At 41.9% G+C, this 25203-nt stretch overlaps 1 protein-coding gene across 3 annotated transcripts; it reads left to right on the forward strand.

The window, feature by feature from the left end:
* Positions 1 to 615: 615 nt before the first annotated feature.
* Positions 616 to 24666, forward strand: cnot1 (CCR4-NOT transcription complex, subunit 1; the record flags this gene model as incomplete). 3 transcript variants are annotated; one of them, XM_079684184.1, is made up of 49 exons in its annotated part: positions 616 to 774; positions 2372 to 2667; positions 2769 to 2876; positions 4378 to 4476; positions 4783 to 4851; positions 5015 to 5069; positions 5910 to 6113; positions 6232 to 6400; positions 6537 to 6663; positions 6839 to 6949; positions 7151 to 7321; positions 7537 to 7664; positions 8437 to 8677; positions 8799 to 8918; positions 9159 to 9281; positions 9391 to 9542; positions 9732 to 9882; positions 10005 to 10227; positions 10453 to 10578; positions 11015 to 11139; positions 11250 to 11536; positions 11625 to 11703; positions 11835 to 12068; positions 12212 to 12352; positions 12546 to 12725; positions 12923 to 13039; positions 13127 to 13237; positions 13447 to 13524; positions 13744 to 13921; positions 15951 to 16147; positions 16262 to 16558; positions 16684 to 16824; positions 16934 to 17038; positions 17163 to 17282; positions 18405 to 18599; positions 18693 to 18835; positions 19022 to 19130; positions 19353 to 19522; positions 19832 to 20063; positions 20150 to 20398; positions 20492 to 20655; positions 20777 to 20894; positions 21916 to 22017; positions 22244 to 22417; positions 22577 to 22726; positions 22818 to 22998; positions 23102 to 23234; positions 23508 to 23642; positions 23727 to 24666. In XM_079684184.1, exons 2-49 carry the CDS (start codon positions 2566 to 2568, stop codon positions 23803 to 23805), a joined length of 7203 nt encoding a protein of 2400 aa, XP_079540310.1. In that variant the 5' UTR covers positions 616 to 774; positions 2372 to 2565. The 3 variants fall into 3 exon arrangements, with proteins under 3 accessions (XP_079540310.1, XP_079540308.1, XP_079540309.1); XM_079684182.1 differs by having other exon boundaries at positions 11625 to 11702; positions 11825 to 12068; XM_079684183.1 differs by lacking the exons at positions 20777 to 20894; positions 21916 to 22017; positions 22244 to 22417; ... (3 more) ...; positions 23508 to 23642; positions 23727 to 24666 and having other exon boundaries at positions 11625 to 11702; positions 11825 to 12068; positions 20492 to 20659.
* Positions 24667 to 25203: the final 537 nt, after the last annotated feature.

A 25203-nucleotide genomic window follows, 5' to 3' on the forward strand; every position in this document is an offset into this window, starting at 1 on the left:
TATGTAAGAGCATACAGTACACAGTCCAATGCCAAACAGAAAACGTAGGACATGAAACAATGCAATTGAGCCCATAATTATTTAGGCAGGCGTGTGATTTGTAAAAAAAGACAAGGGATTGCTTTTTGCAATGGGAGTGAGCATATTTTGTAAAAAAAAAAAGGAACAGATCATTCTGTTCAGCAACATGGGCAACAGCATGTCTAATCATATCCTATTGAGTAAAGTTTAGAGCACGGAAAAAGCTGAATTGGCGTATTTATCATGTATATTATAAACCTACATTTTGTTGTACTATAGCTTAGATTAACAGGAGATTTGCATGAGGTTTTAACAGTTGTTTCAAAAATGATGTGAGAGTTTATATCTATTTCATATGTCATACTAATGCATTTCATGTTAAAAAAACTGTAGCACAAAACATTTTTTGTCCTGTTGTTTTCCTGAATGTTACAAGGTTCATTTTGCGTTGGTATGAAGAAAAACAATAAACATGATTGAATTTCATTATCTAGATTTAATAAAACAGGATATTACTAGATTGTATGCACAACTGACCCAGGTGTTTACTGCCGAGCACCTTGCGTTTAGGTCGCGCGGATAAACTCACGCACTCTTCTCGAACTCGACCCGTGAGCGCGCCGCGGTGGTGACAGTCGCCATTTTATTTTGAAAATCAAACTGAACTGGAGGCAGAGCGACCCTTCCATTTCGTCAAGTTTGTTTTGCGAAACAAGAAGGGATGAACATCTGAATTACTTTCTTGGGAGCATGGTGAGACTTACAATATATTTGGTTAACAACCGTCGACATATCTATATTTAACACTAAAGTAACGATGTTGATACGGAGGATGGCCGTTAGCCACCAGTGCGGGGGGGTCTATTTGCTGAAAAGCAGCTGTCATATTGGTTGCATCAAAAAGTAATAATTCATTCATTTAGTAACGTTTCTCGTGCAAAGTTGGTAACGTACTTGTCTAAGACTTTAGTAGTCACATTTTTGCTGGAGAGAATATTCATGTTGACTCGGTGTAACATTTACGCGTCGTTACGTGATAGTTAGCACAGGCAACTAGCACATAGTGTTAGCAATTTCATATATTAGCCATAGCCCGTTGAAATGAGCTAACGTTAACAAGGTTAATGCTAACGTTAGCTTGCACGATCGCGCAAAACCCATCCGCAATATTTGAGGCCTTCACGCTCACGACCTATGTTTGTGTAACGGCCATGAAACCTTAGTAATCGTATAGCTAGCAAAACTGACTATTAAAAAAAACCTTGAAACGTATTGTTAATGAGTTTCACCAATTCATACAAACTAGCTTGAAACGGACTCATGTTGCTAATGTTAGCTTCACGTAAATGCTAAGTTGATAGCATTAGCTCGTAGCCTACAGGGAGTTGGTAACATTTCACAGGGGTTAATTTTAGATATTGACCACTTGGGAGTTATTTTGATAAGAGGATATATTACTAAAGTTTGATTTAGTAAAAGGCCGTGTGAAGCAGATTCAACCGGTAACTTTAACTAGTGCTTTTAATGATTCGGTAAACATGTTGGCTAACGTTAACTCAAACTTATCTCCTAGCAAGTGTTTATCAGCGTCATGGTAATGTTAGCTTAGGTAGCTAGGTTTCCCGATTTGCCACAGGAGGATGGTCTGCAAAAGCGTTGCTTTGAATCAATTTATTCACATAGCCAGATATCATATGGGTTTTCTGGTAAATATATCACTGCCAAACGTTAGCTAACACGTAAGGCAGATCGCTTGCTGGTAATATTGCTAACTTACATTAGCTTGCTCTTTGTTTCAAGTGGTGATTTTAACTCTCTCAGTCAATTAGTCAACAGTAATGTCCAGTTGGCTGCTTTAAAGGCTACGTTCTTCTAAATTGCTTGACAAAACTGCGGCAGTATTTATGCTTTTGTTAACGATAATGTGAGTTAGTTCGGTAAGCGGAATCTGTGTACCACATATGTGGGTACACTCGAGGCCTAGTAACGTTATAAGCTATGGGTTCGGTAGGTTTGTAGTTCTACAATATCTCCGTGAACGTACCATACTAACCTATGTAGTTTAAAACTCGTGTAGACCCTATATTGGGATTTTATTAACAGATGATTATCTTGGCAACAAACGTACTTTTAATTGTACTGCTATGCACGTAGGCCTCAAAGCCTGTAACAAAACATGTTGTTGTCAAATGATTGTAAATATTTTTCTGCATTAAAGTAATACTACAGAACTCATATTTTAGTGCTTCCAACACGGGAATTCCCTTTTTGTTTGCCATTTTTTATTTATATTACACAACTGTTTCACTGTTTTAAATCACATTTAACTTGTTTTTCCCTTTCATTACAGAAGCTGAACTTGATTTTAAACTGAAGGACTTTACCTAGCACCGGGATCCACTGATCGGAAAACCCATTTGGACGTTTATATATTTTTTTACACTTTTGGGGGGGGAGCAGAATTAACCTATCACTGAAGTGATTAAAGGGGAATAATGGTGATTTTGCGCCGTGCTCGGCCGCCTGCTTCCGCCCCGAACAGCAATGAATCTTGACTCGCTTTCGCTGGCTTTGTCTCAAATCAGCTATCTGGTGGACAATTTAACTAAGAAAAACTATCGAGCCAGCCAGCAAGAAATACAGCATGTAAGTGTTGGACATCAAGTTATTTTTGTTCATCATTTATCTTCTTGAAGTGTCCTAATATATCTCCATGTGTTCTGGATATTTTGCCTGTATTCTCCCAGATTGTGAATCGTCACGGTCCTGAGGCAGACAGGCATCTACTTCGCTGTCTCTTCTCTCATGTGGATTTCAGTGGCGATGGTAAAAGCAGTGGCAAGGACTTTCACCAGGTAATTTTTGATTAGAAACACATTGTTTTTTTTTTTTACAAAGATCTTTCCTAGTAGTACTGAGTCATAATTTCTCTGAAAAGCAACAGAAAATGTTTTTAAGACATTTGTGAATGGTTTCCTTAGAAATATATTTTTAGTTTCCTAAAAATGTACAACGGTTGAACAAAATTTGGCCTGCTGTTTTTGAAGTGAAATTAGTTTAGCACTCTTCGTGTCTCCCATTTCCCAGGATTTTCACGCAGTTTAGCTGCAGAACTTTCTAGAATTGAATGCTACCCTTTTTTTAATGTAAATTGGTATTAGACACTTTACCAGTACAAGTAACTGGGCCATTAAGTGAATCCTTTTTTTTTTTATTAATAAGAAAACTGATTACTGTTGGATATATGTTGGAACAAAAATCTCTCTTTTCTGCAAAGGTCTGAAGCGTTCCATCAACTGAAGAACTTGTTCAATAAAAGCTATCACATATTTGTGAATAACAATTACAATTGATGAGGGCTATACAGAAATAATCAATACATAGAAAGGTCTACTATGAGAGCTGGTCACAGGGATGCGTTCAAATTTAGTCAGTAATTTGAGGAACTGTCGAAATGGCGAACGCAGATAAAGTTAAGCTCGAAAATCCTCCAGCATCATTGAAGTCTCCGGTTTGGGAACATTCTGGTTTCGCAGTTACGTACAAGGATGACGGACAAAGACAGGTGGACCGAACCAAAGATGTTTGTCGGCATTGTTCAACTAAAATTGGTTACGTGGCTGGCAATACATCATACGTGCACACTCATTTGAAAAGGCATCACCCGAACGTGAATATCACCGGTACCAAAAGAAAAAAGACCCAAACCCAACTCCCACTAGCATTTAAGCCTCCACCACTCGCAAAAAGTTCAGACCGAGCCGAAGCTATTACAAACGCCAAATATCCTTATGTTGCCATGTTAGCAAAGCGCTACCTGGCTGTATCTGCTACCTCTGTCCCTAGCGAGAGGGTGTTCTCCACAGCAGGAGACATTGTTAGTGCCAGCAGATCTGCCCTTTCGGCAAGCAATGTGGACAAGTTCATCTTTCTTAAATAAAATATGAAAATACAATGACAAGCAAGTCATAATGTCAAACTGGCTGCTTAGGTACTAGTACAGTTCAAATACAGATTATTTCAGTTCATCGAAATGCTGCACCTTAATGTTTATTTTATTATATTTTGTATTTATTTGAGTGAATACATTATTCACAGTTTAATAATAATAATAATAATAATAAAAAAAACATATTTTATGTTTTGTGATACATTTTTCTACTGTACCGAGAACGTACCGTACCGAACCGTGACCCTTATCTTGAATTTATTATAATCTTAACGTTACATTTGACTCCATACTGCCAATTGTTTCTCTTGGTTTTATCTAAAATACTTTCTTATCTTATTCTTCACCTGCCTCTGTTCTCTTTTCTCTCTTCTTCTCGATACGTTCCGCTTTTCAACTTGCCCAAGACACAGTTTCTGATCCAGGAGTGTGTGTCGCTGATATCGAAGCCAAACGTTATTGCTACTCTGTGTTACGCCGTTGACAATCCCCTTCATTACCAGAAGGTAAGGAGCAGAAGTGTGTATAATTACTGCGATATCCCGGATGTATGACAGATCTTATTGATAGGTTAATTCTGAGTAACAAGTTAAGTTAAAAAATACAACTTAAAGCAACTACTACCATATTGAGTCAAATGTTGCAATTGGTTGAATTACAAATCAGTTTGTCATAGTTATTAACTTTACATCCCTACAAAAATGCTCTCTTTAAAATGACACTTTGGGCTTTAACTTAGACATCAATGCATGAGTGTACAGACAATTTGCAGGGGTTTATACATATTAAAATGAAAATGTATTTTCTTTCAGAGTTTGAAGCCATCGGCCCACCTATTCACTCAACTGAGTAAAGTTCTTAAGCTCAGCAAAGTCCAAGAGGTAATACAGACCTGGAATGGGCTTCATTAATACAAAATATGAATTGGACAATGTACAAACAATGCATGGCTTACATTTGGGGAAAAGGGAGTATTGACTGTCAACACAAGTGACTCAAGACTATCTGAAATACAAATGTTGATTTAATTAATGTATTTCTCAGGTGATATTTGGACTTGCTTTGCTCAACTCCAGCAACGCAGACCTTCGTGGTTTTGGTAAGTAACTCGAATAAAGCCAAAGATAATCCCAAACTTTGTTTTTAACTAGCTGTGAGGTTTACTGTAAAAAGTACTAAATGTTATCAAAACATTTGATATACTGCAGATAAGTCTGACTTAAAAAAAAGTAAACAAAAACTAGGATTGCCAAGTCTTTCTGCTGGCATTGTCTTGAAATAAACCATAGATGATATTTTGAAAGGCACCAAACATCCCTTTTTTCCAATACCAATAATCTTTAGAACTTTTACACATGCCTGTTTTCTGGTATTCAGTTTAACATAATTTTCTACTATGGCCAACGTATGATTATTTTGTCCAACCAGCAATAAATGAACTTGTAGATCACAAATACAAGGCATCTTGAGAAAATGGTGCTGAACTCTGATAAATCCAGTTGGGATGTTGCATCCTCAAATGGTTTGCGATAACAATTTCGGTGTCATTATAAATTAAAGTTTTGAGTTTCAACCAATCAAATAAGTCAATCACTACTGACAACTAGCCTTAGATGAAGAAAACATGGACTGTCTATAAAAGCCAAATATGTGTAAGTGACCAAAGCAAAGATGATAAAATAAATATAAAATCCTTGTTTTAAAGGTGTGCTAATTAATAATTGCATTACCAAAATAGTTGGCCCCCTTTTTTATTTTGGCATCCCTTTTTTGGAGGGAATATTGCTCAGTTGTGATAAAGATTGGTTATGCATGGGCATAATGACTTGCATGATCTCAGGAAGGTTTATGGATGGCCACAACACTCTAGACACAATTGTGTTGGTTCATTATTTGTATAAAAGCATGCCTTTGTTTTGTTTTTTTAACGTTTCCACAGCCGCGCAGTTCATCAAGCAGAAACTCCCCGACCTCCTGCGGTCATACGTTGACGCCGATCTCGGAGGAAACCAGGAAGGTGGCTTTCAGGACATTGCCATCGAGGTCTTGCATTTACTGCTGTCCCATCTACTCTTTGGCCAAAAAGGAGCCAGTGGGTTAGGGCAGGAGCAGATTGACGCCTTCCTGAAGACACTCTGCCGAGGTACGGGGTGTCAAAGCAAACGTATTCTTCAGAGCCTCAAGTTTATTGAATATGTGACACAATGAATAGAAATGGTACAAGTCCTATACTAAAATGTTTTCTGTGTCTTGTATTTCAGATTTCCCCCAGGAGCGCTGCCCTGTGGTGCTCGCACCACTGCTGTACCCTGAAAAACGGGACATTCTCATGGACAGGATCCTGCCAGACTCGGGGGAGTTAGCTAAGACCATGATGGAGAGTTCTCTCGCAGAATTCATGCAAGAAGTCGGCTATGGCTTCTGTGCTAGGTGAATTTATGTTTAAATTCTTCAGTATGTTGTTAAATCTTCAACCAAATTTTTTTAGCAACATGATTTGAACAAAAGTTTGTCTGCCAAGAGCTAGTGATAATCGTTTGTACTGACTTTTTCTTTTTGTTTCAAGTCTGGATGAGTGCAGAAACATAATCGTCCAGTATGGGGTGAGAGAGGTGACAGCCAGCCAGGTGGCCAGAGTCCTGGGAATGATGGCTCGTACCCACTCTGGCCTGACTGATGGTATCCCACTACAGGTAAGATTTATTTAATTATATTCTTTCCAAGGTAATGCTTATGTTTAATATGAAAGAGATTTATTGACGAAATAATTGTGAAATATGGGTTCATGCTGGTAAATGTGCTGGCTTGTGGATTATTCTAAGCACACTAATAGTTACATTTTCAATTATTTTCCGTTTCCTCTTGCAGTCCATCTCTGCTCCAGGTAGTGGTATCTGGAGCGATGGCAAGGATAAGAACGAAGGCTCGCAGGCACACACGTGGAATGTGGAGGTTCTCATCGACGTTGTGAAGGAAGTGGTGAGTGAACCATCAGTTTCCGTTTGATGACAAATATATCCAACATTTCCCAGTGTCACTGTGTATTTATTCTTGCAAATTCTTCACCACTAAATGGGCCAATGCATGCAATGGCCTGTCAAAAGACGTTTTCTTTAATGTAAAGGTCATTTTAGAAAGCCTTCTGAGGTAGAATTTTTTTTTCCTTTGTCTGTGCCCTAGAATCCTAACCTTAACTTCAAAGAGGTGACCTACGAGCTGGACCATGCAGGATTTATAATCCGGGACAGTAAAGGCCTGCATATCGTGGTGTACGGGATTCAGAGGGGGTTGGGCATGGAGACGTTTCCTGTTGATCTGATCTATCGACCATGGAAACACGCAGAAGGACAGGTAACTGAACAAAATCCGGATCCTGGGATTGGCATGTTTTAAATTGGGATGGGAAACATGATTGACGTTTGATTTTTTTTCTGTAAAAAAGAGAAGTAGATCAATAAAGATCAATGATAAAGGAAAGTGGGAATTGTTCTTGTGTTGACAGTATTGTTTGAGTGGTTACGGTTGTATTCCCTCTTTAAATCTCCAATTGCTTTTTCTGTCTTCAGCTCTCATTCATTCAGCACTCTCTGATGAGCCCAGAAGTGTTTTCCTTTGCCGACTACCCTTGCCACACTGTGGCCATAGACATCCTTAAGGCCCCACCGGAGGATGACAACAGAGAGATCGCAACCTGGTATGGAGCTTAGCTTTTTAAACAATTATTTACATTTCTCCTGCATGTCACTCAGCAGTAGTTTGATCGATATGATGTGGTTTTGTTGATTTACTCGAGGTGCTTTCACACCGGAGTACTTTTCCCCGTACTTTTCCCGTTTAGTTCCGATAGTTCCTGGAATTTTGCGTTCACACCAAAAAGAGAACTTAGTTCATGAGAACTTTCCCCCCTTTTCAGTCCCTGCTAGAGAGCAGGTACTTTCCTGGGGAGAAAAAGGTTCCAATTTCTGATTGGCTGGGCGAATTGCAAACCACGACCCGTAAAACTCTGAAAAGTTTTGTCAAGCCGCCATTGTATTTGCTGGCATTAGCATTATTAGCCTTAACATTAGCGCACCAACGGAGAGAGACTAACTTATGACAACACAAAAAAAAACATGGGAGCGGTGGAGTGATGAGGAGGTGTCGGCATTCTGGCGATTTACTCGCAAGGCTTCTACTGAAGTCAGCCCCCAACTCCGGGGACTTCCGGCCGTGGACTTCGGGTGGCAGTATATGCAGTGAAGTGGTTTGCGGCCTGCCAGTAAACCCGAAGAAGAAGAAGTGACGACAGTGGCTTCATTTGCGTAATCCATCCCCAGGGAACTTATTCCGGTGTGAACGTGATCTGCTCTTTAGTTCCATGGGGGAACTAAGTGCGGGGAACTAAGCGCTGGGGACTAAGTGCTTGGTGTGAAAGCGGCTAATGTGATCTAGTGTTTTCGACTGATTTTCTGCTCATCTCATTACAGGAAAAGTCTGGACCTGGTGGAGAGCCTGCTGAGGCTGTCGGAGGTGGGCCAGTACGAGCAGGTCAAGCAGCTGTTCAGCTTTCCCATCAAGCACTGCCCAGACATGTTGGTGCTGGCATTGCTGCAGATCTCCACTTCCTGGCACACACTGCGCCATGAGCTCATCTCCACCCTGATGCCTATCTTCCTGGGCAACCACCCTAACTCTGCCATCATCCTGCACTACGCCTGGCACGGACAGGTTGGTGATACAGCTCTCTGATCTCAAGTCACAAGGTCATGCTTTGGTCCTCTTCTTACTCTCCTGGTTATTTGTTTTCCTGGTTTATGTATACTCATAAAACCTGGCATTCTTTTTCCAGGGACAGTCTCCCTCTATCCGTCAGCTTATTATGCATTCAATGGCAGAGTGGTACATGAGGGGGGAGCAGTATGACCAGGCCAAGCTGTCACGCATCCTTGATGTGGCCCAGGACTTGAAGGTTTGTCAGGAAATACTAAATGATCACCTACTTTGACTTCTCTTAAATTAGCCTTTAAGCAATAGCAGAATAATGACTCTATCATTCAATAATGTTCCTCCGTATGTTTTTTCCCCCCACAGTTTTAACACAACATTAAAATAAGACATTAAAGGATACAGGTCATGTTTTCTGTGCTTGTCGTAGGTATATTCTTCATGGTAAATAAGGCAGTGTTTTTGTTTTTTATGCCCCTCTCAGTCTCTGTCGATGTTGCTGAATGGTACTCCATTTGCCTTTGTTATTGACCTTGCTGCACTTGCTTCTCGTCGTGAATACCTCAAACTTGATAAATGGCTGACTGACAAAATCCGAGAGCACGGGGTAAGTCTTCAAATTGATTAAAGTAGAGTTGTTTTAAAATGTAACAATAAAGATTGTTGGGGTTCTTGTTTGTCTTTGTGTTTTACAATCCTTTTGTGTGTTTTGTCAGGAACCTTTTATCCAGGCATGTGTGACATTCCTGAAGAGGCGCTGCCCATCCATTATGGGGGGTCTGGCACCAGACAAGGACCAGCCCAAAAGCGCCCAGCTGCCCCCTGAGACCTTAGCCACCATGCTGGCCTGCCTGCAGTCCTGTGCGGGGTGAGGAGACATTAGGCTTAGCTCTATCACTGTCTGCCTTTTAAGAAAACTGTTTGATTTTTGGTTTAATAATGTTTTGTCTCACTCAATGGCATTTCAACGTCAACAAAACATATGAAAACACTGTTTTATAGACACCAATCACAATATTTTCTAATTATGTCGATATTTGTTCACATTTTCCCTCAGGAGCGTGTCCCAGGAGCTGTCAGAAACTATCCTAACCATGGTTGCCAACTGCAGCAATGTAATGAATAAAGCCCGGCAACCTCCACCGGGGGTGATGCCAAAGGGACGGGCCCCCAGCACCAGCAGCCTGGATGCCATCTCCCCTGTACAGGTACATTCACATGACAGTCCTATAATGCAACACTTTGTAATGCTTTTTCATATTGGAAATTATTGTTGACAAAACGGATCTGAATAAATCTAAAATAATAATTAATGTCTTTCTTTTTCTAGATGGACTCTCTCTCCGGCATGGGGTCCCTGAATCTGGGGGGCACAGCCACCTCCCACACTCAGAGCATGCAGGGCTTCCCAACCTCACTGAGCTCAGCTTTCAGTAATCCCCAGTCCCCGGCTAAAGCCTTCCCCCCCCTCACCAACCCCAACCCCAGTACACCATTTGGGGGCATTGGGAGCATTGGGAGCCTGTCCTCGCAGCTTCCTGGCATGGACTCTGGTAATATGCCCTTTTTAAATGTGTTCATTTATAAACATCCACAGCACATGTACATGTCTAAAGTCAGATTCCATTGAAATTCACTATAGCCTGAGCAAACTAAGGCATAGCTTGGGTTTGATCCTGAACTTCAGACAAGAAAACACTTGAAAAGCATGTTTTAAAGGTTAACACATGGGATGACGTCGGTATGGATTGAAATGACTGATCTTATGTTACTTTCAGGTCCCCTGGGCACAGGCATTGGCTCCAGTATTGGCTCTAGTCTGGGGATGCCGACTGTGAACACCGACCCATTTGGCACCAGGAAGATGAGCACACCAGGCCTGAACCCACCAACCTTTCAGCAGAGTAAGATAAAAGCCCGCAAGTAGTGGCAATAGTGTGACTGAGAGTGTAGCACTGTTTCCTTTGCAGTGATGATTTCTGTGTTGATTTGCATGTTTTAATTCTGATGCATCTAAGCCAGGGTGCCTCACACATGCAGTTAAAAGGCAAGGTTCACTAGTATTCACCAAGAGCTTTTTAAGGATTCCTGCAGTGTTTAAGCTCTTGTAAACAATTTATAAACTGTTTTGGTCATGCAAATCAGTCTTCTGTTCCTTGTCTGATAGCCGACAGCCCCACTTTAATGTAATTTTCAATCATCAGACAGAGGTTTGACTTTAAATTATCAGTAAGAATAGTATTAGATTCCTTATGTGATTGCAACAATATTGTTTGATTACCACATTCAAGTAAATAACAGGCTTGGTTAAAAATGTATTTTTCCTGCTCTTTATCCCAGCTGACCTTTCTCAGGTTTGGCCCGAGGCGAACCAGCACTTTAGTAAGGAGATTGACGACGAAGCAAACAGTTACTTCCAGCGCATCTACAACCACCCACCTCATCCAACTATGTCCGTGGATGAAGTATGTATTGCTTTTTTTCATTCGTCTCTGCAGTTATTGGCAGAAGTTGATTCAACTATTCTCAGAAATGTTGCTCTTTGAATTAACCCAAGCATCATTGGTACTCTTAGGTACTGGAAATGCTGCAGAGGTTCAAGGATTCAACCATCAAGAGGGAGCGAGAGGTGTTCAACTGCATGCTTCGGAACTTGTTTGAGGAGTACAGATTCTTCCCCCAGTACCCAGACAAGGAGCTGCACATCACTGCCTGCCTTTTTGGTGGCATTATCGAGAAGGGTCTCGTCACCTACATGGCCCTGGGCTTGGCCCTCCGATATGTTCTTGAAGCCTTAAGAAAACCCTTTGGATCCAAAATGTATTACTTTGGAATTGCCGCCCTAGATAGGTTTAAAAACAGGTATTGTGATGGTTTCTTTTGTGAAAGAAATATTAATTTAACGTCAGTCATCTTGTCTTAAGCTCACTTCTATCTTTTATACTTCTAGACTAAAGGACTATCCTCAATATTGTCAACATCTGGCTTCAATTGCCCACTTCTTGCAATTCCCCCACCATTTACAAGAGGTAATCAGGTTTCCTTAATTTATCTTTGCTCCAATTCTTATCTAGTCCCAACTGTGTCTGTATGACGGGACTTACCCATACAGATAAATTAAATCTCTCGCTCTGCTTCTTCCGATATCCTGTGCGTGCAGTATATCGAGTATGGGCAACAGTCACGGGACCCTCCGGTGAAGATGCAGGGCTCCATCACCACGCCTGGAAGTCTGGCACTGGCACAGGTCCAGTCGCAGCAACCCGGGGTCCCAAAAGCTCCACAGCCAGGCCAGCCCAGCACTCTGGTCACCACCACCACCACTACAACCACTGTAGCCAAGACCCCGACCATCACAAGACCCACACCCAGCACCTTCAAGAAGGATGTGCCAGTGAGTTTGGCTTGGTTGATACCAAGACACCCTAATATGTGCCTTGTCAATGCTTTTATTTGATGTTTTTTTGACCCCATCAAAGAATTTGAAACAGTAGATGATCTAGTTTCAAAGGTAATAGTTTTTTTTCCTTCCTGCAGCCCTCTATAAACACAACCAACATTGACACCCTGCTGGTGGCCACCGACCAAACAGAACGGATTGTAGAGCCTCCCGAGAATGTCCAGGAGAAAATTGCGTTCATATTCAACAACCTCTCTCAGTCCAACATGACACAAAAAGTAAAGTAAAACGTACAAAAGAGAACTGTAATTGAAGACTTAGTTCTTAGTTTTAAAAGGCAGTAAATTAATCTACAATGAGGCCTTAATGAGATTAAAATGTCTTGAATCAATCTTTGAAAAGTCCTAAGTCACAAACATCATTATGGTCAAAGAAACTTCTTTTTTAAACTATATTTGCTTTCTTCTCCAGGTTGAAGAGTTGAAGGAGACTGTGAAGGATGAGTTTATGCCCTGGGTGTCTCAGTACCTGGTGATGAAGCGTGTCAGCATCGAGCCCAACTTCCACGGCCTCTACTCCAACTTCCTGGACACTCTCAAGAACCCGGAGTTTGTCAAGATGGTCCTCAATGAGACCTACAGAAACATCAAGGTAAACAATGTGGGGATAACAGAAGAATGTATAAATTATTTTTTGCCATTTTACACTTGAGTCTTCCATATTAAACAGCTGCATGTCAAGTTTACAGACATTACATCACCTTGCCAGTTGCATTTGTTTCTTCCTACTTGCCACAGTGGAATAACTAAAATACTGACACTCGTCTGTCATTTTTTCAATTCTCTCAGGTTCTGTTGACATCTGACAAGGCAGCTGCCAACTTCTCTGATCGCTCGCTGCTGAAGAACCTGGGCCACTGGTTGGGCATGATCACACTGGCCAAAAACAAGCCTATCCTATACACAGTAAGAATTTGAAACAATTCTTAGGTTGTGTTGTTTAATTTTCTTGTGGGTCTCTTTAAGGCTAAAATCTGCTGTCGTTTTTCCCAGGATTTGGAGGTGAAGTCTCTGCTACTGGAAGCGTATGTGAAAGGCCAGCAGGAGCTCCTTTATGTGGTTCCATTTGTGGCCAAAGTTTTGGAGTCCAGTCTGCGAAGCATGGTGAGTAAAATAGGTGTAGACTGATTAGTGTGTCAATGACATTTCCTTATACCTCTGCCCAGTAGTGTCATGAAGTCATATTTACTTTCAAAAAGAATGCAGAATTCTTCTAACACAGTTAATGAAATTGGCTTTAGCTCACCGGCTGTCAATGTGGTTTCTGTGGTTTCTTCATAGCAAATGTATTAAATGTGTGTCTGGCATTATAGATCTTCAGGCCCCAGAACCCCTGGACCATGGCCATCATGAATGTTCTTGCAGAGCTGCATCAAGAACATGACCTCAAGGTAATCAATTATTCTTCCTATGTAGCAAACTAACTGGCAGCTCTTGGAAATCAGTTTGTGTTGTTAAAAAGTGAAACATAAAAATGGATTCAGTCATCACAAAAATAGAAGTCATAGATGCTTTGAATGTTAAAAAAAAGGTTATTCCATACAGACCTAACCTGTATGAGTAAGCAGATACAAAAACAATTTCTCACATTGTCCTCTTGTTCACTGCAGCTGAACCTGAAGTTTGAGATTGAAGTTCTGTGTAAGAACTTGTCTTTGGACATCAACGACCTGAAGCCAGGGACCCTGCTGAAAGACAAAGACAATCTGAAGAGTCTGGAGGAACAGCTGTCTGCACCAAAGAAAGAGGCCAAGCCTCCGGAAGAGATGCTGCCAGTTTCTACCGGTGGTAAATGCTCCTTTTTATACCCTTTAATTTGTATTTTGCTGCTTTCTACGTACCGTGCTTCAAAACTTTGAAGGATTTGAGCTACAAACCAGATATAAGTAAAAAATTGTTCACTTTAAATTAGGGGTGTAACGGTACACGTACCGAAATTATTCGGAACGGGCCCTTCGGTTCGGTACACGTGTGTACCGAACGAATATAACGTTAAACGTAAAAAATTGAGAAGGCGAACAACTTTTTGGAAGTAATCTCAGGTGCTGCGTCGCAGCATTCAGAGTAATTCGCTCACATTGTGTTCAACGCGTCATAGAGCAAGTCATTTCATTGGACGAGAGGCATACTGTGAGAGCTGGTCAGAGGGATGCGTTCAAATTTAGTCAGTAATTTGAGGAACTGTCGAAATAGCGAACGCAGATAAAGTTGAGCTCGAAAATTCTCCAGCATCATTGAAGTCTCCGGTTTGGGAACATTTTGGTTTCGCAGTTACGGACAAAGACAGGTGGAACGAACCAAAGCTGTTTGTCGGCATTGTTCAAATAAAATTGGTTACGCGGCTGGCAATACATCAAACTTGCACACTCATTTGAAAAGGCATCACCCGAACGTGAATATCACCGGTACCAAAACAATTACTGAAGTGCAAACCCAACTCCCGCTAGCATTTAAGCCTCCACCACTCGCAAAAAGTTCAGACCAAGCCAAAGCTATTACAAACGCCAAATATCCTTATGTTGCCATGTTAGCAAAGCGCTACCTGGCTGTATCTGCCGGCTACCTCTGTCCCTAGCGAGAGGGTGTTCTCCACAGCAGGAGACATTGTTAGTGCCAGCAGATCTGCCCTTTCGGCAAGCAATGTGGACAAGTTCATCTTTCTTTAAAAAAACATGAAAATACAATGACAAGCAAGTCATAATGTCAAACTGGCTGCTTAGGTACGAGTACAGTTCAAATACAGATTATTTCAGTTCATCGAAATGCTGCACCTTAATGTTTTATTATATTTTGTATTTATTTGAGTGAATATTCACAGTTTAATAATAATTAAAAACCCAAAACTAATAGTTTGTTTTGTGAGTACTAGTACAGTAACGTTCAAATACAGATTATTTCAGTTCATCGAAATGCTGCACCTTAATGTTTATTTTATTATATTTTGTATTTATTTGAGTGAATATTCACAGTTTAATAATAATTAAAAACCCAAAACTAATAGTTTGTTTTGTGAGTACTAGTACAGTAACGTTCAAATACAGATTATTTCAGTTCATCGAAATGCTGCACCTTAATGTTTATTTTATTATATTTTGAATTTATTTGAGTGAATATTCACAGTTTAATAATAATTAAAAACCCAAAACTAATAATTTGTTTTGTGAGTACTAGTACAGTAACGTTCAAATACAGATTATTTCAGTTCATCGAAATGCTGCACCTTAATGTTTATTTTATTATATTTTGAATTTATTTGAGTGAATATTCACAGTTTAATAATAATTAAAAACCCAAAACTAATAGTTTGTTTTGTGAGTACTAGTACAGTAACGTTCAAATACAGATTATTTCAGTTCATCGAAATGCTGCACCTTAATGTTTTATTATATTTTGAATTTATTTGAGTGAATACATTATTCACAGTTTAATAATAATAAAAAAATATATATATGTTTTGGGATTATTTTTTCTGCTGTACCGAAAACGTACCGTACCGAACCGTGACCTAAAAACAGAGGTACGTACCGAACCAAAATGTTTGTGAACCGTTAGACCCCTACTTTAAATGTATCGTCCTTCCCTCTACACCAGTAATGACCTGCCCTCTTCAATGATTAAACGAGACATTATGGTCCCTAGTTCTTTCAGTTCAGCTACAAATGATTGAACTGGTATTAATACCACCTTTGTCCAATCTAATGCCGTTTTTTTTATATTGAACATTTCTTATGCTGTATGAAGTGATTTTAAGAAAAGATGTTGGACTGAAATGCTTTATTACTTGTTCTTGTTGCTAATTTTTTTTCTTTCTCTTTAGGTTTTCTGGACTTTAATCAAATGCCTGTTTTGCGACCAACAGGGGACTTTGTTCCTTTCGCCGCCCCCCCCTCAACTCCAGCTGTCACTACCACCCCTTGCACAACCACCGGCCCCCCCACCCCTCAGTTTAGTTACCACGACATCAATGTGTATGCCTTGGCAGGCCTGGCTCCACACATCAATATAAATGTCAACGTAAGTGATGGGTGCCTGCAGACCACCGACTGAGACCTTTCTCTCTCTTGTTGCTTTTATCCTTTCAATCATTTTCTCCTTTCTTGACTGTTTTATCTCGTGTTCCCTCTTTAGATCTCGCTGCTGCAGGCCCATCCCCAGCTGAAGCAGTGTGTACGGCAGTCGGTGGAGCGTGCTGTTCAGGAGCTGGTGCATCCGGTGGTTGACCGCTCTATCAAAATAGCCATGACGACCTGTGAGCAGATCATCCGGAAGGACTTTGCTTTGGATTCGGAGGAGTCCCGCATGCGTGTGGCTGCCCACCATATGATGAGGAACCTGACTGCTGGCATGGCCATGATCACCTGCCGCGAGCCTCTGCTCATGAGCATCGCCACCAACCTTAAGAACAGCTTTGCTGCTGCGTTAAGGGTGAGCTGAATTTCCTTAAATACTAATATTCCCTTGTGCACCAAGAGAAGTAATCATAGCAAGATTTCTCACCTTTTCACTTTCACTATTCCTGCTTTTTCAACTTTAATGATCTGTTCTTTCAGGCTCCAACCCCACAACAGAGGGAAATGATGGAAGAGGCTGCAGCCAGGATTGCTCAAGACAACTGTGAATTAGCATGCTGCTTCATTCAGAAAACAGCTGTGGAGAAGGCTGGCCCTGAAATGGACAAGAGACTAGCCACGGTGAGGCTTTAAGCACATTACCTCAACACTCGTAAATATACATTTATTTCTAGTGCACGAACAATGGCAAAAGTGTCCAATGCCTAACTGTTCCTTTGAACTCTTCTAGGAGTTTGAGCTGAGGAAGCATGCACGCCAAGAAGGACGGCGGTACTGTGATCCTGTTGTTCTGACGTACCAGGCTGAACGCATGCCAGAACAGATCAGACTCAAGGTAATATCACTGTAACATCGAGACATGCAGTATATCAAAATATAATATGATGTTACCTCAGGTTATAGATCTGTCAAACAAACAAAGACAAAAATTGTAACAAAAAGCATTTTTTGTGTTTTAGGTAGGAGGCGTGGACCCGAAGCAGCTGGCAGTGTATGAGGAGTTTGCCAGGAACGTTCCAGGTTTCTTACCCAGTAATGATCTCTCCCAACCCACTGGCTTCTTGGCTCAGCCCATGAAGGTGAGGTTAATTTCTGAGATCACCAAAAAAAAACGTAAGAACTAAAAAGACTAGGGAAACCGGGGTTTAAAGTAGAGATTCATGGCGCTTTTCCACTGCAGGGCCTCACTCGGCTTAGTACGGTATGGCTAGGCCTCGTTAGGCCAGGCTCACTTTATGCTGCGTTTCCATTACAGTTTAGGAACTGGGGTAGTAACTATAGTAACGCAGTGTAGGCGGAGCCGTGACGTCATCTTCAATGTGAAACACACAACCAACATCAGCCGTTAGCTGTTAGCCCTCAGAACTCACAGCTCTTCATATCTGTTCAGAAACTAGACAAAAGTTAAACAAGTACAAACCACATACTGTCTGTGTCATGGCGAATACAGTCGCTGGTTTATTTATGTCTGTAGGCCGTTGTTGTGAGTGTGGACGGTCGGAGCATATACAGCGTTAGCTTAGCCAATCTCCATTCAGAAAACACGCATTTTAAAAGGTTTTTCGCCTGCCGTCTGTCTGCAGACTTGTCAAAGCATTAATTCATGGTTTTTACTATCCGGTATCAGTATGTTGTTACTTCGGCATCATTTTGAAACGTGTATTTCAATTCAATCACGGTCAAATATGTTCATTTTGTTGTAGTTGCCAGCGATTCTCTCACTAGTTTAGCATACTCAGCCCGGTTGTTGGCCCGGAAAGAACCTCGATTTTGGAGTGCCGGAAAAACTGTGAAAAAATACCCGCTAGCCGGAACTACGCCTAGTGGAAACGCAACCAAAAACGAGCCGGGCACGGCCTGCTTAAACCGGGCTCCACGCTGTAGAGGAAATGCGCCATTTAGATGTGTGAATCAAATACATCACATATACCGGCGATGAGGTCTTAAAATGTGTGGAAAGGGTCTTAAAAAAGGTCTTACATTTGACTTCAGGATTCCTGCATATACACTGATTGAGTGTTTTTGGCCCATCTTAACCTTTTATTGGCTTTTACCCTGTCATTTCTGATTTTATAAAAGTTAATAAAACTGAGGAGTGCTGCCAGCACATGTCCATGTGTTCATATCAGCAACATGGTGCCACAGATTGGTGTTGCTGTTTTAAACCTGCAGGACTTAATTCTGTGTATTTCCGTTAACAGCAACAAGCGTGGGCCACGGATGATGTAGCTCAGATCTACGACAAGTGCATGGCAGACTTGGAGCAACACCTTCATGCCATCCCTCCGGCCCTCGCCATGAACCCCCTGACCCAGGCTCTGCGCAGCCTGCTGGAGGCTGTGGCCCTGGCCAGAAACTCCAGGGATGGCATCGCTGCACTCGGCCTTCTGCAGAAGGTAGGACACTTTCACATTTAGTCTTCAGAAATGGTGTGAGGGAGGCTATGTAGAAGATTAATTAATGCATACTATTGCTTGTCTAACTTCAAGGCTGTTGAGGGTCTCCTGGATGCTACCAGTGGAGCTGATGCAGACTTGCTGCTCCGCTACAGAGAGTGCCACCTGCTGGTGCTCAAAGCCCTGCAGGACGGACGTGCCTATGGACCACAGTGGTGCAATAAGCAGATCACCAGGTGAGTCAGAACACGTCTGATTGAAGCTGAGTTTATCTTCTCGGATCATACAATTTTGTTTAGCCAGGGTCAATTGTTTTAAATCTGGAAAAAAATAGATTTAAGTGATTGAACGTGTTCTGTGTAACTTCAGGATATTTGTTAATAATTTCCCCTGGTGTGTTGAATTACCGTGTTTGTTTACAGATGTCTGATTGAATGCCGCGATGAGTACAAATACAACGTGGAGGCGGTTGAGCTTTTGATCAGGAACCATCTTGTGAATATGCAGCAGTACGACCTGCACCTGGCACAGGTACATATCTGTCATTTACTATTGTACTTATAATTTGATGTGGTGTCAATTATTCCTATTTGGATCTAGTCAAGTGTTTATTGTTTATCTCTGGTGCAAAAGCATGTTTTTTTTGGCTTGTCATTCTCGACCTTGATCAATAGATTTGTGAATATATTTATCTGGCCAAGTACAATTTCATGTGCCTTTAACATCTTAACGTTGATCCTTATCTTCTTCTAGTCGATGGAAAACGGCCTGCACTACATGGCAGTAGCGTTTGCCATGCAGTTGGTGAAGCTGCTGCTGGTAGATGAGCGCAGCGTCAGCCATGTGACGGAGGCGGACCTCTTCCACACAATTGAGACTTTGATGAGGACCTGTGCACACTCCAGAGCCAACGCACCTGAGGGGTAAGCCCATATAATGATAAATACAAAAATATATGTTAATTAGGTGGTTATGTCGAGAGATTGTGGTGCTTTGACAACCAACATGTTATTGCTTTACATTAAAACAAATGTATGCCTTAATTCACATTGATAAATACCACAAGTGTCCATTGTGTTGAATTACTTCAAGTTTTTAATTTGGCATTTGGAAGTATTTAATACTGCACCTAGAAATCAATGTTAATCTTTAACACATTTTGAAAATGAAATGACTAATTTAATCTTGCTATGAGACGGGTTAAAACTGACTATCTCTTTTTGCCCCTCCAGCCTTCCCCAGCTGATGGATGTAGTTCGCTCCAACTACGAGGCCATGATTGACCGGGCCCACGGAGGACCGAACTTCATGATGCACTCTGGGATCTCCCAGGCTTCAGAGTATGACGACCCTCCGGGCCTGAGGGAGAAGGCCGAGTACCTCCTGAGGGAGTGGGTCAACCTGTACCACTCAGCGGCTGCTGGCAGGGACAGCACCAAAGCGTTCTCTGCTTTTGTTGGACAGGTAAATACCATTATCGGTTGTGCAAGTGATCAGAAGTCGCAGTGCCCCTTTTTTCCTCATTTTGATCTCCTTTTTCTTTCTTCCAGATGCACCAGCAGGGCATCCTGAAGACTGATGACCTGATCACAAGGTTCTTCCGGCTTTGCACAGAAATGTGCGTGGAGATAAGTTACCGGGCACAGGCTGAGCAGCAGCACAACCCAGCAGCCAGCGCAGCCATCATCAGAGCGAAGTGTTACCACAACCTGGACGCCTTCGTCAGGCTCATCGCCCTGCTGGTCAAACACTCCGGAGAGGCCACCAACACAGTGACCAAGATCAACCTCCTCAACAAGGTACAGCAACAAAAAACACGTCTTCTGCACAAACAGCAGTCAGGTTGAACAGGCCAGTTCACCTAATTCTGATTTTGCTCTACGTTATTTCAGGTGCTGGGTATCGTAGTCGGGGTCCTGATTCAGGACCATGATGTCCGTCAGACAGAATTCCAGCAGCTGCCGTACCACCGCATTTTCATCATGCTGTTGTTGGAGCTCAACGCTCCAGAGCATGTTCTGGAGACCATCAACTTTCAGACACTCACGGCCTTCTGGTAAGACGTCTGCATGGATATGAGCATGCCACCTGTGTTCAGTGTTGGAATAGAAAAAGCTTGGCTAGTGCTAAAATTGTGCTCAAAATTAAAATGTTTTTGTCTTTTTTTTTACTTGTAGCAATACCTTCCACATCCTGAGACCAACCAAAGCGCCCGGCTTTGTGTACGCCTGGCTGGAACTCATCTCCCACCGCATCTTCATCGCCAGGATGCTAGCGCACACACCGCAGCAGAAGGTAAGCAAGAATAAGACCATCTCAATTTGTTCATACTTATTATACCTTACATGTAGTCTTGTTAAAGGTCCCATGTCATGGCCATTTCTACTGATCATAATTCCATTGTTGAGGTCTACTAGAATAGATTTATATTGTTCAATGTTCCAAACTCACATTGGTTTCTCATACAGCATCTCTGTATAGTATGTTTATTCACTCTCTGTCCTAAACGGCTTGTTGGAGCTCCTGCCCCCCCCTCCCTGTGAGCCCACTGTGCTCTGATTGGCTGAGAAGCTCGTTGCTGCTCGCAGCTGTGTGAGCTGCTGCAGGAGGAGACAGGCTTTCCGTCTCGGCGATACAGGAGAACAAGCAAAACTCATTCTGAGCACACACAAACATTCACAGCCGAAGTAAAAACAATAAGTGTGGCTTGATATTGAGTAAGAAAAAGGTTTAACGCTGTGAGCATGGGTCTGCGGAGAGGATTTCTCCGTGATCCCAACTTAGTAACCCGAAAAACGTTTACCCGTTCAAACAGTCGTGGTAGATACCTTGTTTGTTTTAAACATCATAAATACACAAACAACAATGAATACTTACAGGTTGTGTACCCGAATCTCCCGCTGGTCCAAACAAAGTAGGAACAGCATTGTTCTTCAGTGCCCTACACTGTACATATCCGCCATAAATCGCTGAAAGGTTTGGGAAGCTTTGTTTCGTGAAAGGCTGGCAGAGGGTGTGGCCTCTCCCTCCCACGTCAGAGTAGCCAGGAAGAAAACATTGGAAAATGAGAATTCTCCAACGAGGCGTTTTGGACAGGTCTTTTCTGTGTTAGAGTTTCTCGCTACAGGGTGTACTTGGAGGGTGTTTGAATCTGCAGACCGTTTACATGTATAAAAACCTTCATACACAAGGGGAAGGGTAATAACCGGAAAAGCATGATATGGGACCTTTAACACATAACTGTTGCTTTGTTCTACATTTGTTACAATGTTGTGTTTTTTGTAATGTTTCTCTAATTAACTGATTCTTCTCACAGGGATGGCCCATGTACGCACAGCTGCTGATTGATCTCTTCAAGTACCTGGCCCCCTTCCTGAGGAATGTAGAGCTCAACAAACCTATGCAAATCCTCTACAAGGTGCGTCTCAGTTGTCGTACATTAACTCGCAGAAAGTACTGCCATGTTTGATAACAGGGAAACTTGTGGTTATATCTGCGTTTGTGTATCATGACTGTCTGATGGCGTGTTGTTTTGGAGCATGACTTGGTAATTATGTGGCTATAGACTTATGTGTCTATCGTGTACATTTTTGAAATACAACAGCTGACCTTAATCTCTTCTCTCCCCCTGACGGCTGTTTCAGGGCACACTGCGAGTGCTACTGGTCCTGCTGCACGACTTCCCAGAGTTCCTGTGTGACTACCATTATGGTTTCTGTGATGTTATCCCACCCAACTGCATCCAGCTCCGCAACCTCATCCTCAGTGCCTTCCCACGCAACATGAGGCTCCCAGACCCTTTCACACCCAACCTCAAGGTATACACACACACAATTTAAGATAATCTGTTAATTACACGTGCCATGGTGTTTCTAAGTGTGTTCTAGATCGGCAGAACCTCTTCAGCCTTGTTTGAACTTTTTAAGGTTGTTAGCTGTTCTCATAAATCTGTGTCTTTATTAACACCCTGGCTGCAGGTGGACATGCTGAGTGAGATCAACATCGCGCCCCGTATCCTCACCAACTTCACAGGCGTTATGCCTTCCCAGTTCAAGAAGGACCTGGACTCGTACCTGAAGACTCGGTCACCAGTCACCTTCTTGTCTGAGCTGCGCAGCAACCTGCAGGTAGGACCAGTGCAGACTGATTGTATTTAGTTAGTCATGGTCTTAAAAAGGGAAATATCATTTTCTTTATTGACCTTCTTTTGTCTCCCAGGTGTCTAACGAGCCAGGAAACCGCTACAACATCCAGCTGATCAACGCGCTGGTGTTATATGTGGGCACACAGGCTATCGCTCACATCCACAACAAGGGCAGCACCCCCTCCATGAGCACCATCACCCACTCTGCACACATGGACATCTTCCAGAACCTGGCCGTGGACCTGGACACTGAGGGTAAGGTGGCAGTGGACAAACCAGTTTCTGTCCAATGGTAGATAAGAGCTAGGTGAATCAAAGCTTTTTACTCATCAGGTTTCTGCTGTCATGTGTTTTTCAGGGCGTTACCTGTTCCTGAACGCGATCGCCAATCAGCTGCGTTACCCAAACAGCCACACCCACTACTTCAGCTGCACCATGCTCTACCTGTTCGCGGAGGCCAACACCGAGGCCATCCAGGAGCAGATCACCAGGTAAAACAATCTATATATAAAGTAGGCCATGAATGAGTCCTACTTCCCAGAAAAGAGTTAGCTTTTTACCACTTCTAGTTACCTAGTCTGGAAGCCCTATTGTAGAGATAAGGTCTGGTTAACGCAAGCATAAGAAATGTTTTCTTATTGTTCTACATCATACAAATATGCCTGTATTAGTAATTATTTGAGAAGAAGGAATACATCGAGTCATCCCAAGGGAATCCTACTCCTAAATGTGCAGTAGGTTCATGCTTTGTCCCTCTCTGCCAGGGTTCTGTTGGAGAGGCTGATAGTGAACAGGCCTCACCCATGGGGGCTCCTCATCACCTTCATCGAGCTGATCAAGAACCCTGCCTTCAAGTTCTGGAGCCACGACTTTGTGCACTGTGCCCCCGAGATTGAAAAGTAGGTTACCTTTTTAGACTGGTTGTTCTAGGACATGGTTGTGTTGCTCTTTGAGAGACGTTAACATTCCTCTTCTCTCCTCAGGCTGTTCCAGTCAGTAGCCCAGTGCTGCATGGGACAGAAGCAGGCCCAGCAGGTGATGGAGGGCACCGGTGCCAGCTAGCCTGTGCACCTGCCCGCTCGCAGCCCATGGGAGAGATGCCGCGGCCTTGACCCACTCATCCACCACACACACCTCTCTCTTCACTGTCGGCACTGGATAAACTGGCAACCACAGTCATTTGAAATGTGGATGACTACTGCTCACGGATCTAAAGAGCTAGATTTTTGTTAATCCCTTTGGGGCTGAATTGAGATGGAGAGAATGAATTGGGACATGCTGTTTAATATACTTTTTTGAAGCTTTGATGTAAATATTGGAAAAAAGGGAGAACGGGAGAGTAGATGTGTGGAGAGCAATGCACATGTCAAATAAAATGTATCCTGACATGTAAAGACATCCAAACATATTTTCACTCGCTACCAAAGTCCTTGGTTTGCTTCCCTCCCACATAAATCCTCTTTTTCCTGAATTTTTTTTTGTGCTTTCAGAGGCTGAATGGTAGATTGAAGAAAATCGCTGCCTGATACTTTCATTTGATTCCTTTTTATCCCTGAGTGGGACAGGAAGACGAAGTTTAGTCCCCCGGTTGGGGTGGGGTGGGGTGGGGTTCTTCTCCCGGTGTGTCGGTGGAGACAGTTTGCTGGTGGTTTGTCCGTTTGAAACTGGCTCTGGAAGTCTCTCCCAGGCACTTGTATATTGTGCAAAGTGATGGCGACATCGTATCTTTACGATTTGTACAAAGATCCAAATTGAAGAACAACAATAGAAGGACCAATACAGCCCATTTTGTAACATTTTGAATGTTTTGTAAATGTATTGGTCCATGTGTTGTATTTTGTAGTCCTTTCTAGTTTGCCTTTAGTTCTTGCTACTTAACTGCAGTATGCATACATACAGGAAATAAAGCATTCAAACTGCAAAGCATCTGTGTTCATTCAGAGACTGCACTAGTAATGTGATGGTGCTAATATACCAGGTGTTTTAAAATAACTAATTTGATTATATATAAATATATATATCTATATATATCTTAGAACTGTACATTAATTAGTTTTAAGGTTTAAATGTATTTACAAATGTGTGCACCTACTTTTGAAGCAGTGTACTTTTGTTTGTTTTTATTAGGAAAAGAAACCTTTTACTTTTATACATCCAGACTATTAAGTGGCCACGTCTTGAAAGCATTAGAGAATACAAATATATTGCATATCAAAAGATGGATGGCTAAAAGAGCCACCATTTTAATGTTCAACTAGTATATGCATTGGTTATCTTTTAAGACACTCAACTTCTATATGGCATTATTTGAATGTTTGCTGTATGTCTGCATCAAGTTTAAATTTGCTTAAATGGGAAACGAATGAAATCATTTTGTAGGTATTGCAAAGCATGCATATATACAATGTTCTATGTGCAAAACATCTATATAATATACCCTACCAGTCAAACGTTTGGACA

The sequence above is a fragment of the Notothenia rossii genome (assembly GCF_949606895.1).
Source record: "Notothenia rossii genome assembly, chromosome: 5".
Lineage (NCBI taxonomy): Eukaryota > Metazoa > Chordata > Actinopteri > Perciformes > Nototheniidae > Notothenia > Notothenia rossii.